The 15,203-nt window shown below is 42.8% G+C and overlaps 1 protein-coding gene across 1 annotated transcript; it reads left to right on the top strand.

Annotated features, from left to right (window-relative positions):
- The first annotated feature begins 1,082 nt into the window (after positions 1-1,082).
- Positions 1,083-14,911, top strand: eps8l3a (EPS8-like 3a). Its single transcript, XM_036530742.1, has 17 exons — positions 1,083-1,147; positions 2,338-2,408; positions 3,078-3,142; positions 3,605-3,763; positions 4,431-4,580; positions 4,872-4,948; positions 6,455-6,566; positions 6,955-7,081; positions 7,588-7,661; positions 8,337-8,411; positions 9,277-9,422; positions 9,843-9,968; positions 10,991-11,087; positions 11,645-11,764; positions 12,271-12,356; positions 14,336-14,468; positions 14,840-14,911. Exons 1-17 carry the CDS (start codon positions 1,083-1,085, stop codon positions 14,879-14,881), a joined length of 1,725 nt encoding a protein of 574 aa, XP_036386635.1. The 3' UTR covers positions 14,882-14,911.
- Positions 14,912-15,203: the final 292 nt, after the last annotated feature.

The following is a 15,203-nucleotide window of genomic DNA, read 5'->3' as shown; positions in this document are numbered from 1 at the left end:
GTAATATGTCTATAGAACCGGGTCCAAACAATGGTCCTTGGGTGTTATAGGATAGATTGTCTTAAATGTACTTTGCAAAATGTATGCTGTTCCTAGGAGGGTTATCTTCTGTACTTCTTGGATGTTGATATGGCTTGGAAACCTATTGGTAAAATTTTCCAATTATTATTATTATTATTATTATTATGGATTTGTAGAAGTAGTGGTAGTTGTTTTCAAAGCTGAACATTTCAGAGATGTGGAACACAACCTTTGCATGCTGAAAATATTTTTGGATCTGCTTTGTAATTTTTTTCATTGTGGATTGCATTATATTTCTGACTTGTAATCTCATAAAATAAATATTTTTATCTTGTTGAAATTGAACTGCACCCAAGGCTGATTTTGAAAAGCTTGTTCATTCTTAGTAAATAGTATGAGAGCCTGAATTCCTGTCATGCCATTTCTTTGAATGTTTGACTGGCACTCAGAATATTATAAATACATTGTGTTGCAAGCTGTGTGCACATGTCAGAAGTACGTATATGAAATATGAAGTAAAATACTGATGTCTCTGAAAGTTCGTGTTAATTTGTATGTGTGTCACTGTGTTACCACTAACATTAAAGCTAATTAAAACTGATTCCTCCATAATAAACAGGACTAAAATGAAAGCATGCTAAATGCAAGTCTAAAAATAGTGTAATTTTAGTTTCCTGTCCACACACAGCAATGACCATTTCATTGAATGGCTTGTAGAACAACTCTTGAACTCTGCATTTCTATCCCAAAGCAGAACAACAACAACATCATCATGAATAAAAATAAAAATAGTAACAATAATAACATAGGTGAGCAAATACAGAAAAAAGTGAAAGATAGATGGTGAAGAAAGTGGGAAAATGCCTCTCTGTGGGCACATGGAGTCTATGTTGAGGTGAAACTCTCTGGGGTCATACAGGAAATGCCATTCTGATTCTTTCAGTGTGGCACAATAGCACATTTGTTGAGTGTTGTGATGCTGATTGCCTTACATTGCAGTTTGATGATGAACTGACTCACCTTAATGCACCTTTGCAGGTCTGGACCACCAAAGTTCCAGGATGTACAAGATCAACGGTGCCTACCCCTATGACCTCAGTGATGATGGAGGTTCTATCCAGTCCAGGTAAGTCTGTTGGAACAGTTGCTATTATTATTAGTCATGAATGAGGCTGGAGTTTATGACCTTCAGCATTTCATCTGAAGCGTGTTTAGCTCGGTTAATCTTTACCTAAATTAATTGTTGATAACTGATAGTTGTGTAAAACTGAATTCCTGAGATAACACACTAAGTCCTAGATGTGAAAGATGTGAGGACCCTCATAAAAAGCGGGATGTTTAAATAAAATCAAAAGAATAGAAAACATCATTGAAATGCCCAAACACACCATGTATATCGCCTTTGACACATTCGCAGAGGTGCTTCAGAAAGTAAAAGTCCTACCATGTATTTGTTCTAGCCATTCACTAAACAAGGTTTTTTAACTAATTAGCTTCTCTACCTGGCTGAGGAGTTCTGCTAATTAAATTCAGCTGGTGTAGTGCATGGGTGGAACAAATATGTGGCAGGACTTTTACTTTGCAGTGTCCACCTCTGCACACTCGTGTGTATATTTTCATGCTTCCATTGTGGAAAGATAATTCGCAAAATTCGCAAAATGTTTTGACAATATCTTGTCTAATGTTTTTAATTTAATTTTGCTATATAGTACTTTTACATAAGGGTATATTCAGACATGCATAGAGTAGAATCATACTGATTGTGTATTCACTCTGGTTCAATGTAGCTGAGGGCACTCAGGGTGATGTGCTTTTACAAAATGAGTAATAATGTGTTATGTGGGCGTATGGCGCCTAATTGCTTGCTCCTCCTGCAGACGTGCGATTGGAAGTTCCGCTCTATAAAAATGGCGTAGTTCCACGTTGTTGGGGAAGCCACACTGCATTGGAGCGACGGTTCGCCTCACTGCTGTTGTCATCAAAGCCGCGCTCTCAAAATGAGCATCTGAGTTGACGGCCTGAGACGCAAAGGCTTGCTTTCCGGGAGCAATGCCTTGTTGTTAACTGACCCGCTTACAGCCGGCATTGGTTGGTTTGGCAAGCAATTCGGCGCCATACGCCCACGGGACGTCCTGAAACGTAACAGGGAGCATAAAGAACAGAACAAGGCAAAGCACAGGCAAAACACATACAGGGATGTAACACAATGTAATGGGAGCTATAGTGTGTTCAGTCAATGTGCAATAGCAGTATCAATCTTGTATCAATATCGCAAGTCCCAGTAATTCCCATTTTCTGTGTGTCTGTGTATTTCAGTGGCTTTTCGCTGGACGAGCCATCCTCGCTAAGGTCCAGTTTATCCAGACCTAGTGGAAAGTCCATATACTGTGAGTAAATGAGCTTATGTTGGTCACACACAGTACAGTGAGTAGTGAGCCCATCCAGGTTACATACAGTGAGAACCAACTGTAAGCAAGTGAACACTGACACTGAGCAGGACATATACCAATGTACATATACCAATTGGACTGAGCATTTCCAGGTCCAGCCAGGCTTAACAGTGAATATTGACACAATTGAGGACTGACTCTAAACAGGTCACTTACAGTGAGCACTGACCAATATGTATTTTGTTCTGTGTAGTTGTTTGCTTCCTTCCTTCTATTGCTCCTTATCAGGCCATGTAATGTCAAGTGATGGCTAGCCTTAAGCTAAGCTCTATACCCATTCTGTGAGAACAGGACTCAACCTGACCACAGCCAGTACAAACCGTTTCTACCTGTCTACCTGTCTGTCATTCAGTTGCAGAGTATATTTTGAAAGGTTCTCACTGATGGGCTGATGAATACTTTTTAGCAGAATATTCATTTGTGTTATTTGATTGGAATGAAATTTTGACATAAAATTCTGAGTCTGAAAACATTTTTATTGCTGAATGCATGCAAAAACACATCTGACATGAGTTACTTTGTTCTGTGCATTTAAGCATTCCATGTAGTTGTTTTTGAGCATTAGACTATTATTATAACGCATGTGGGTGTCATTTTGCCATTTAGTGCGGAGAAAGGAATATGCGGACTCCATAATCAAACAACCAGGGAATTTCCAGTACAGAGTGGAGGTAAGGCTACAGTTCCCTGCTGACTGGTATCATCCAGCTTCTGTAAGCTTTTAACTACTCTACTGGAATATTTGTCTTAAATGGAAGACAGAAATGTGCTTTACTTCCCTTGGTTAAATGGGGTAATATTATCATGACCGACAAACCATGTTAAAGACTGTGTAAATCACATAGATTCGCTGGTTATGAAGAATATAATTCCAGACCCATACACCCTGTGATATAGTTGCTGTTTCCTGCACTCTGCCAAGGAGCAAATTTTGACCCCATCACCCCCCCCACCCCCCCCTCTGCCTCCCACCCTCCTGGAACAGCAAAAGTCAGTCTCAGTCAGTGTAGTCAGTGTGATTCCTTATGGGGTTACTAGCTCTGGAAGCATGTCAATTATCATTTGTTGGTATGCCTAATCTGTCTTAATCCCCACTCCCCACTCAACCCCCACCCCCAACCATCCCCCCCCAGCACCTCTTCACATGTGAGGTGGACGGCAGAGACATCCGGGACCTGGATGACTGCATAGAACAGCTCAAGGTGCTGGATGCCAAGGGCAAGGTGTGGGGACAGGACATGATTCTGGAAGTGCGGGATGGCTGTCTACAGCTGACTGACATTGAGACCAAGGTGAGGCTGAGGGCCACAGTGAGGCTGGTAGCAGGTCCATTACACCAGATTCATCATGTTAATTGTACTAAATCTCTCGTACAATGATTATGATTGTGGCTGTGAACACTGTAATGGATAATATGGTTAAATTGATTGTAGTTATAACAATGATGATGATGATGATGATCATTATTATTATTCTTGATGTTGTCATACATCACCATTACCATTTATAAATGACCTAATCCAGGCCATTGAAAATGCTGGAGATTAAAACAACAGACTTCTGGACCAATTGAGAATTGAGAATACATATCATACATATCAGGTCTTTCTTAAAAAGAATTATATTTATAATGCAATGTTTTTAGCCTGCATCAGACTGAGGAACAACGCCAAAGTCACATGTGATGTAGACCACAGTGTCTATTGATGTTCCAGCTTCCAGTTTCCATGATATAGTATCTGTGTTTGCATCCAGGTGCATGGTTGTACATGTGCACTTTGTTTTAATGAATGAGAATGTAATTAAAAGTAGAGCCAGAGTTATGTTTTCAAAATGCTTTGTAAGTGAGTGTCTGTATTCTTCAGTTACAAATATTCCCTGAGTCTCTTTGTTGTCTCTGCCTTCCTTTCCTGTTTTTCTCTCTCCTCCTCCTCCCCCTCCCCTCTTTCTCCTATTTAGGAGGAGCTTGAGTCCCTGGGTCTGGAAAGTATTGTTGAGACGAAGGCAGTGCTGGACACCTGCATCTACAACTCCATGCTGACAATCACAGTGCGGGATCGCGCCAAGCGGAAGACCAGCATCTTCCTATTCCAGTGTGAGGACGTCAGGGTGAGGGAGCTTTAGTGTTTATAACCCTGCGAATCTCCAGTCCACTCCCATTCACTATCCTTACAGCAATAGACAGGGCAGAGTTAGGGTTAGGATCCCTTTATTAGACTCCAAGGTCTAACTCTGGCAGGTTTAAATATACATACAGCACTGACATATTCCAAGGTTAGCTCTCAGGTAATCATGCTGTAAACAGATCAGTACAAAACTGGAGGGTATTATTTTGGAATTTTGATTAAACTAGGGGGGGTGATGCCATGTCCTATCATTCTCTCTATCACTATTTTGCAGGCAGAACACATCAAAATCGACCTCGAGAGAGCTATTCGACTCAGGGGAGCTGACACCAGGGATAGGCATGACAACAGGTACAGTTACACTGAGAAGTGAAGTGAACAGCAAGTAGCAGACAGTTTCCCTTAAAAGCCAACACAGTTGGGCCTAGTGCATTATCGGGCAACGGTCGTAGAGAGGAGAGTCTGCCACAATGTTCGATAAAAGTGCCACAAAGGAGAGTCCAGCACACTGTTGGCAAAGCTGCCACAGTAAGATAAACCAGAGGCATATCAAGTGGTGTCCCGAAAAAGAGACATCAGTGAAACATCAGGGAGACCAACGCAGAAGAGACCCAAGGAATTCCATGAATGGCTACACACTTATAGTTCTTCCGGTACACAGGTGTGCTCAGCACATCAGGTGGAGGTGAAGCTCTGTAGCTTCAGATACAGGTGTTTCTTGTCTGGTTAATGATTAAACCGTGTGAACTTTGAGGGTTTCGGTTGTTGGGCAACCTACTGTAACAGGAGCATTATTAAGGTTGCGTCTGGACTTGTGACTTGGACGAGTTCAAACTATGGGTGAGGACACGTAATCTTTACACATGGAACCTCACCCTGATTTTATTCCCGGTTAAATGCTCTGCAGTGATGGCAACAATATCACTCGATGAATAATCAGAGGATCTTTGGATCTTCTTCCCTCTACCACAGTGGCAATCTGGACAACATAATTAGCATAACAGGAAGTTTACAGAACTCTGGACCAGACCCCATGGGCAGATGGACTCCTCCAGGTCAACCCCCGTCACAGTGGACCGACCCAGATTATGGTGAGCCAATGGCAAGGGAACTGTGTTTAATGGCAGGTCTAAATGCTTCAGTAGCAGGTTGAGCAGTGGAAAATGCTAATATTCTACTTGTCGAAAAAATGGTTAGGTATGGCAAGAAGACATTGATCCTGTCTGGTTTATGATAATTCTGTTAGCTGATACTTGCTTTCTCTAGATATGTCAATATGGGTTAGTTTAGTATGTGCAGCATGATGTACAGTACATTATGGTTTTCAGAAACTGGGATGCTAGCAGCCTTACAGGTACAGAATGTCTCCTTTGGCATAAACTGACAATTGGTAAATGTTATGCCAATTTTATCTTTTATATAATTAATTATATCTTTTTATGTGTCATTCTAGAATGCAGAACTGCTCATGTTCATCTGAGTACTGACTAGCTGACTAATGATAAAGCAGACATACATACTGACGTAAAAAATGTGCACATGCTCGCCATGCTGCATAACCTTACATTGTTTACTTTTGCTCAGTTTGCATCAGTCACTACAGTGTGTGTTGGCAGTGAAACAGAGCGCTATTAGATCTGGGCAGGAGTCCATAATAAGCAGAGGTGTGGGTTTGAATACCAGCTAGGCGATAGCAGCATGAAAATATAAGTATATAAAGAATATAGAGATATGTGGAAATGTAAGCAAGAAACATCAATCCCCCCCGACCAGGTGATGGTACAGACGAGTGATTGAGACAAGTGATTGTTCCCCTGTGTGTGTCCCAGAGGTGAATGGCAGCCTCCCACCCCCTAGGGAGGATCCTGAACCCCATCCCGAACCTGAACCTGAAGCCCAGGAGGAGGAAGAGGAGGAGGAGGAGGAGCCACCGCCACCGCGCGAGTACACCGAGACCGACAGGAAGGTGGTGAGTGTCTCCCTGTTGGTCACAGCCCAGCCTAATTGCAGCTACTCACCTACCAAAACTGTCCACTACATCACCAGGCTGTTACCTTAACAGCAACCCAAAATGCTTTTCTTGTTTCTGCTTTGACTCCATGTTGAATTATTTTAAAATGTTTGTCTCCAGACTAGGCTCAGTTACAACTATGAAGTTATCCATATACAGTATAGTGGCTATGCAGGTTGCACATGCAGATTCAGGGCACAAAAAACAGTGTTAAAATGGGAGTTCATTCATGTTATGTTCCATAACAGTACCGTCAGAGCAGCACTGTGGGATGGGTGACCGGTTTCTTCATATATCTTCATACACTTTTTAGTTCTTATGTATCATTTTGTTTGTCATTTTGCAGGACATCTTGAACCACATTCTGAGTGACGTGGAGCTCTTTATGGGCAGGGTGTCAGAGGTAGCGCCTAAAGAAGACAAGAAGAAGAAGAAGAAAATGATGATGTTGAAGAAAAGCAAAAAGAAGAAAGGTGACAATTGCTCTTTCAACCTTTATTCAACTGAAGAGGTGAACTGGGATCCGGTTTCATGGACCCACCACATTTACGGTGGGCAGGAGACAAGACGAGGGTTCACATTGGCTGTCCATTTCTGGGGATGATTGGGTGGTCAGTCTAAAAAAGTCTGTTAGCTGGGGAATCTTTGGAGCCCTCAGTGAGTCAGGACCTCAGTTTGACTCTGTTACATCAAAAACATCACCTTCCACAACATTTTAGGTCCAGAGAGAAGGTACCCTATTGGTTAACCAACACCAGTTTTCCTGTGGGGTTCTCTCACTGGTACTGACAGGGCCTCAGTATTGAAAAGGATGCTGTAAGTGGGTCCTGCTACTGGTTGTAACAGCTCACTAGGATCTATGTATCTGTTCACTGTTCACTGTTGTTCACTGTTGTTGTTGCACGGTTGTGTATATGCTACTTTCATTTGTGACAGATACTTTTGATGAATGTAATACCCGTGTCTCTTTCTTTTTAAGACATTGAAGGTATGCCTCCTCCTGAGGAATTTGCATCCTGTCTGCAAAAAATCAAGTATGGATTCAACCTCTTGGTACGTTTCACTGGTATACACACTGCGTGGACAGGTGTGGAAGGTATATGAAAGACCTTCAGTGGGCATTGGCTGCACCTCTTATCCTTAAACTCTGATCTGAGGAATTTTGTTGGTGAGCTTTGTCTCAATCACAGATGCAGACGCAATACTTACCTGAATCACTAAAGAGGTATCCTTCCAGTATTGTAAGATTACAGAAATGTACTCAAAATTTCAGAGCATACTGAATGTAAATGCTGGTGCTTCGCCCTGCTCAAATGTGGAGCATAACATGGGTCCATGTAAAGTTGTGATGTGAATGATAAAAATCACATCAGTGTTACCGTATATCACACTGTAATTTGTATATTCTGCATGTAAAACTACCACAAAGGAACTCAAAGATAGTGTCCGTACAATACATCAATGGAGGTATGAAAGGCATATAAAATTGAGACAAATTATTCAATGAAAAGACGGAGATTAATGTGGAAAAATAGATTCTGGGTCTCATATCTGAGGTTTTTCAGCTTTTTTGAGGAACATTCAGCTTTTTATTTGATAGGAAATGATACAACTTGCTGCTGCTGGTAAATTGATGCTGATGATGAGTTTGCAGCACAGAAGTGCTATTGTCTTGAGATGGTTGATATTAACTATGATCTGTAATGTAAAACTTCTTTACTGTGATAGGGGGAACTGAATGGTGTCATCAGTAATCCCAATGCTCCTGAGTTCATCCATTGCTTCTTCTCCTCGCTAGAGTTCGTAAGTGCTTATTTTATTCAGCTCTCTTGCGTGTATTCTCTTTTTTGTTTGATACTCTTCAGTTTTGACTGGTGATATATTCCAGGTCTTAAATTTCTGATCCAGGTCTTCATACAGTGGTCTGTTCGGTGTCAGATTTTCAAACACACCAAATTGACAAAGGTATAACATCACTGCAGAACAAGGAAATTTAACTTTGGTCAAGCACTTCTTCGGCTCTGATGGAGATAACTTTTAGCCAACAGGTGATTGAGTCCAGGAATAACAGGTAATTCAAAGTCAGTCCAGTAAATCACTCCAGCTAAATAATCAAGACGAGTAGAATTCAACACCAGACACCTGTGTGGCCTCCAAGAGCCATACATGACTAGTCTTGCTGTTGAGACACCAATCAGATCAAGGGATGGCAAGTCCCGTCCTGGAGGTCCAGTAGGTGATGACCTTTCAATTAGCGACATTTTTACACCGGAACACCTGATGAGGTCACCATTTACCAAAATAATGACCTCATGTAAGCAAAAGGGGAGACAGAACTGAAACCACAATTACCTGTAGATTACCTGTAGCTCTCCAGGACTGGAACACCCAGTGCCTGAATAAGTTGCTCGTGCGCTCGAAGGTGGTTGATGAATTGGGAATATAACGTTTCCTCTGAGGAATCATTGGCTTCTGGTCTTTCTTCAAACTCAAGCCTTAAAGACTCATCTGGAGTCTTTGGTTGGATGAGGACCTGAGTTGCTTCTTGTTTCAGATGTTAATCAGCAGCTGGTGGGCAGGGCTGCGGATCTCCAGGACCAGGAGTGGACAATACTAAAAATACTCAGGCCTCACCATTCCCTTTCATCTCTCCCTCTCCTTCTCCTAGTTGGTGCCTCATTGTTCCCCTGACCTGCCTCCCTCCATAGTCTCCCCTCTGCTGACAGAACAGTGCATCAGACTGCTAAGTGAGGAGGCCAGCCAGGAGGAGGACCAGCTCTGGCAGTCCCTGGGGGACGCCTGGAACATTCCCGAGTAAGACGTCCCGCCCAGGGCTCTCCTGCCTGGGATAGGGAGATGCAGAACTGCTGTGCCCAGTGCTGGCATGCTTGGCTGGCCACAAGTTAACAATGTCGTGTCTTATAAGAACATTCTCATCTTGAATTTCCTCGATGTAAAGGAGACAGCCATTCACAGCAAATGAATGAAACAGAGAAGAATGATGGCCCGGATGAATGAAAACTCCCCCACATTGTCTTTATGTCATAAACGCTTGGTCAGATCTGCTGATTGTTTTCCCCTAACTCTAATGTCAAGCTTGATATTAATCTACGGTCATTTTCACAGTCTTGATACTTTAGGACAGGAATGGAATGAAACCTGAGCAAATGAGTACATTTTATGTGAGTTCTCACACAGATGAGTTCAGAACAAATATGTGATGTGTGCTCTTAGGTCCAAATGGCCCGATGATGAAGAAGTTCCACCCTATGTCCCAGAGTTCAGCGATGGCTGGGAACCCCCTATGGTGGTCAAGGCTCCACCTAAAAAAAGCCCAGTCCCCAAAAGTAAGGTTCAGAAGTCACCCCCTAAAAGAGAACCACAGCCCCAGCTTAAACAGAGAGAACCTCAGAGAGAACCACAAAGAGAACCACAGAGATTCCATCCTGCACAGGTAAGTACTCTGGGATACATGGTGAAGATCTAAGGCTAAAAATCATTATTATAATAAAATGCTATCTTAAAAGGAAAGTGTACAAGCACTGCAAGTGAAAACTGAAACAGTCATGACAGTGAGTGGTATTGTGTATGTGTTGGGTTTCCCCTTTTATAATGGACCTTCCATTAAGTGTTCATCAGCCTTGCTACGTGTCACGCCTTTGGTTTAATAGTGAGGCTCATAATCCTTATACTCTTGAGAAATATTTATAGTAGAACAGGAGTGGCCAAACCTCTCCTGGAGAGCCACTTGTCCTGCATGTTTTAGATCTCTCTCTGCTCCAACACAGCTGATTCAAATGATCAACGCGTTATGAACTCCTGAAGCTGCTGAATAACAAACTGAATCAGCTGTGTTGGAGCAGGGAGAGATCTATAACATGCAGGGCAAGTGACTCTCCAGGAGAGGTTTGGCCACCCCTGTAGTAGAACATTATGTCAGCATCAGGGCACATTGAAGTCAAGGACCTAACTGTTACAGAAATGTGGATCAAAAAAAGTGATTGCTTATTAATTGCCTTATGAACAAAAATCAATGAAGGTTGTTTTCTTTCTTTAAGAATTCTGGCCTGAGGAACCCTCCACAACCACGGTATGCTCCAGAAAAATCTTTATCTTTCTGCTACAGATAAACAGCTGCAGCACAGTCATTAATGCATGCATCAGATGGGGCAGGACAGGAGGAAATAACTATATATTTTTAAAGACCTTAAATACAGTACACTGTAATTCTACAAAGAAGCCTGGAGTCCTGCATGAAAATTGGCTGTATGACGGCTTCAGTGCCTGTCTGTGGATGTTGCTCTCTTACAGAACATTGATTAAATATGTGTGTGTGTGTGTGTGTGTGTGTCTGTGTATGCCTGTGTATGTGTGCGCTTTAGTGTCAACGAGCCTCCGCCCAAATACATGCGGGTGATGTACGACTTCACGGCCAGGAATCACAGGGAGCTGAGCATCATGAAGGGCGACGTGGTGCAGGTGAGCTGGAAGGGCACTCACAGCGCCACCATAGGGTCAGTGACGCAGTGTCAGGTCAGCCTCCATCAGGGCCCATTCACCCAGGACCAAATGCTTCTCGAGTTGCTATCCGTTCCACTCACTAAAGCAAAACAGAGGAACTTGTAGAGAAGACAAACATTTTTTAGGCAAAATGACTCAGTGGATGTCCAGTTTGCTCATGAATTCCAAGCCTTTTGATGTGGCCACAGCATCCTCAGTGATCACAACAAACTGTAATAACTAAGCAATCTCTTACAACTCAAAGTCTCTCACATGATGGTCTGCAGTGCGCAGTATCCAGTGAAGACACTGGGTGGTTTGAAGGCTGTAAATCTTTTATGCACTGGATGCTCCCTCCAGCTGTTAGTAAGAACCTAAGGTGAAGTAACTACAACTAGTGTCTGTTAGACAAAAAAAAATGTGACGTGAAATGTCAAGGACAGAGATACTTGGAATCATGGGAGACTGTCAAACCCATTACATGTGGAAATCTGGGAGCGGGACCAGGTACAAGCTGTATTTGTTTGCGTGCACAGGTCCTGGATCAGTCCAAACAGTGGTGGAAGGTGCGTAACAACCAGCAGGAGGAGGGCTATGTGCCCAACAACGTGCTGGAGCCCATGGAGGGCAGGAGGGTGGAGGAGGAGGAGCCCCAGGTGAGCCCCACGATGGAAGCAGGGGGCCCCTGCATTTTGAGACTAAGAATTTTATTCCCTGAGTATTAAAAATACATCACCATCTTTACAAAAACACATAGAAAGTAACCATTTTAACATTTTAATTCAATATGCATGTCACGTTCTGCACCCATGCAAATATGGATAAAAATCCCCTGAAAATAAAGCAAAGCTACATGGTTGAAATGTTATTTCTTCGGGATTAAAACATTTTACCACTACGTCATCTCAAATGACATCTGTCTTCCTGAAATAGGCGCTTTATTCAATAGAGCAGCATATTGCGCTAACTCTACTGAAGCACATGTGGTCATAAGGCTCCACTTCTAGGTGAACCTTTCTTGCTCATCTTGAATTTGAGCAAAAAAGTCTACCATGATTTGTAAGTGATTCTGGGATATCTAAGTTTTGACTTGGAGCTGTAAGTGTGTGTTTTGTCTGTACCTGTGCATTCTGGGATAACTAACATCTCCACCTCCTGTCAGGAGGTGCAGTCTGTCCCGGTCCTGACCAAGAGGTCCAAACCTAGTGAAGTGAAGGCCTGGCTGGAGTACAAAGAGTTCTCCAAAATGTAAGACACAGGGAGAGATCTTTGAAAATGCATACACAATACTGAATACTGAATGAATTACGGTCATTGATGTTAGCCATTACTACGACCAAAGAATGTGTTGTGAGCTTATACTTAGAACAGTATTGTAAATACTGTATGTGATGTCACGTGATTTGCGCTACTTTAAAAATACAACATCATGTATGTACAGTGCTGGCCAAAAGTATTGGCACCCCTGCAATTCTGTCAGATAATGCTCAATTTCTCCCAGAAAATGATTGCAATTACAAATGTTTTGGTAGTAATATCTTCATTTATTTTGCTTGCAATGAAAAAACACAAAAGACAATGAAAAAAAAATTAAATCAATTATCATTTTACACAAAACTCCAAAAATGGACCGGACAAAAGTATTGGCACCCTCAGCCTAATACTTGGTAGCACAACCTTTGGACAAAATAACTGCGAACAACCGAAACAACCGAGTTTCTTACAATGCTCTGCTGGAATTTTAGACCATTCTTCTTTGGCAAACTGCTCCAGCTCCCTGAGATTTGAAGGGTGCCTTCTCCAAACTGCCATTTTCAGATCTCTCCACAAGTGTTCTATGGGATTCAGGTCTGGACTCATTGCTGGCCACTTTAGAAGTCTCCAGTGCTTTCCCTCAAACCATTTTCTAGTGCTTTTTGAAGTGTGCTTTGGGTCATTGTCCTGCTGGAAGACCCATGACCTCTGAGGGAGACCCAGCTTTCTCACACTGGGCCCTACATTACGCTGCAAAATTTGTTGGTAGTCTTCAGACTTCATAATGCCATGCACACGGTCAAGCAGTCCAGTGCCAGAGGCAGCAAAGCAACCCCAAAACATCAGGGAACCTCCGCCATGTTTGACTGTGGGGACCGTGTTCTTTTCTTTGAAGGCCTCGTTTTTTTTCCTGTAAACTCTATGTTGATGCCTTTTCCCAAAAAGCTCTACTTTTGTCTCATCTGACCAGAGAACATTCTTCCAAAATGTTTTTGGCTTTCTCAGGTAAGTTTTAGCAAACTCCAGCCTGGCTTTTTTATGTCTCTGGGTCAGAAGTGGAGTCTTCCTGGGTATCCTACCATAGAGTCCCTTTTCATTCAGACACCGACGGATAGTACGGGTTGACACTGTTGTACCCTCGGACTGCAGGACAGCTTGAACTTGTCTGGATGTTAGTCGAGGTTCTTTATCCACCATCCGCACAATCTTTCGTTGAAATCTCTCGTCAATTTTTCTTTTCCGTCCACATCTAGGGAGGTTAGCCACAGTGCCATGGGCTTTAAACCTATTGATGACACTGCGCACGGTAGACACAGGAACATTCAGGTCTTTGGAGATGGACTTGTAGCCTTGAGATTGCCCATGCTTCCTCACAATTTTGCTTCTCAAGTCCTCAGACAGTTCTTTGGTCTTCTTTCTTTTCTCCATACTCAATGTGGTACACACAAGGACACAGGACAGAGGTTGAGTCAACTTTAATCCATTTTAACTGGCTGCAAGTGTGATTTAGTGATTGCCACCACCTGTTATGTGTCACAGGTAAGTAACAGGTGCTGTTAATTACACAAATTAGAGAAGCATCACATGATTTTTCAAAGGGTGCCAATACTTTTGTCCGGCCCATTTTTGGAGTTTTGTGTAAATTGATACTTGATTTGACTTTTTTTTCTTTCTCTTTTGTGTTTTTTTATTGCAAGCAAAATAAATGAAGATATTACTACCAAAACATTTGTAATTGCAATCATTTTCTGGGAGAAATTGAGCATTATCTGACAGAATTGCAGGGGTGCCAATACTTTTGGCCAGCACTGTACCATAGGAGACAAGCATGACATTCTGTAGCGGGATGAGAAGTTATACCCTTCATTAGTGTCTATATGTCTGTACAACAGTCTGTGTCTGTCTGTGTGTGGTTCACTCTGTGATTGTGTGCCTGTCCGTGCCGTTCCCTCTCCCTGCATGCGTGTTTGCAGTACGGTGCGCTGTCTGGGCGTGCTCAGTGGCTCCCTGCTTCTCGGGATGACACGCGAGGAGCTGAAGGAGGTGTGTCCGGAGGAGGGGGGGAGGGTCTTCTTCCAGCTGCAGGCTGTCAAGTCTGCCCTGGCGGTGAGTCTCGGGTGCTGAAACATTACATTACATTGCATTACATTCATTTAGCAGACGGGACTTCCAGCACAAAAGAACAGCAATGTATTCATTCACGTTGAATGAGCGACAGTGTCAAACCGGGCTAACAACACTCACAGACCAGAGAGTGTGAGCATAACGCTATTCAAGCCCTACCACGAGTTGACTTGTGCAGCCTGACGAGAAGCCAAGAATACTACCACACATCACAGTCACTAGATGGCAGAATCTAACAGCAGGGTTGTGTGGCAGCAATGTCACAAATCAAATGTAACAAATCAAACACAGTATAACACCCAGTGCTGAAGAGATTTATGGTGCCTTACCCACTCCTCTTCTTTCCTCTGCAGATTGAAAGTGAGAGGGGGCGCGGCCACTCCAATGGGCGCTAGACCTTAGAGGCACAGGAGCAGAGGAAGGGGCGGGGAGATCGCTGCTCTGGATCAGACCAGGATGGCCGCACAACTCAGCCACGCATTCTGGTCCAGCTTTTGGATGTTCCAGCTCACATATACACACTATTGGTTAAAACTACCACTGTACACTCCAGACAGAAATGCCACACTGGACCAACTGACACAATTCTGCAAGTTGTGTTTAATTACTGAAGAACTAGTATTAATTAATGTGCTTTGTGTTGTACCATTCGTAGATGTATGCAGAATATTGTCGTGGGAAAGGTTTGGCTGGATAACATTCATAATGGTATATTAA

Source organism: Megalops cyprinoides, chromosome 6 (assembly GCF_013368585.1).
Source record: "Megalops cyprinoides isolate fMegCyp1 chromosome 6, fMegCyp1.pri, whole genome shotgun sequence".
Classification (NCBI taxonomy): domain Eukaryota; kingdom Metazoa; phylum Chordata; class Actinopteri; order Elopiformes; family Megalopidae; genus Megalops; species Megalops cyprinoides.
The sequence above is the reverse complement of the archived record's forward strand: the minus strand, read 5'-3'. Positions and strand labels throughout refer to the sequence as shown.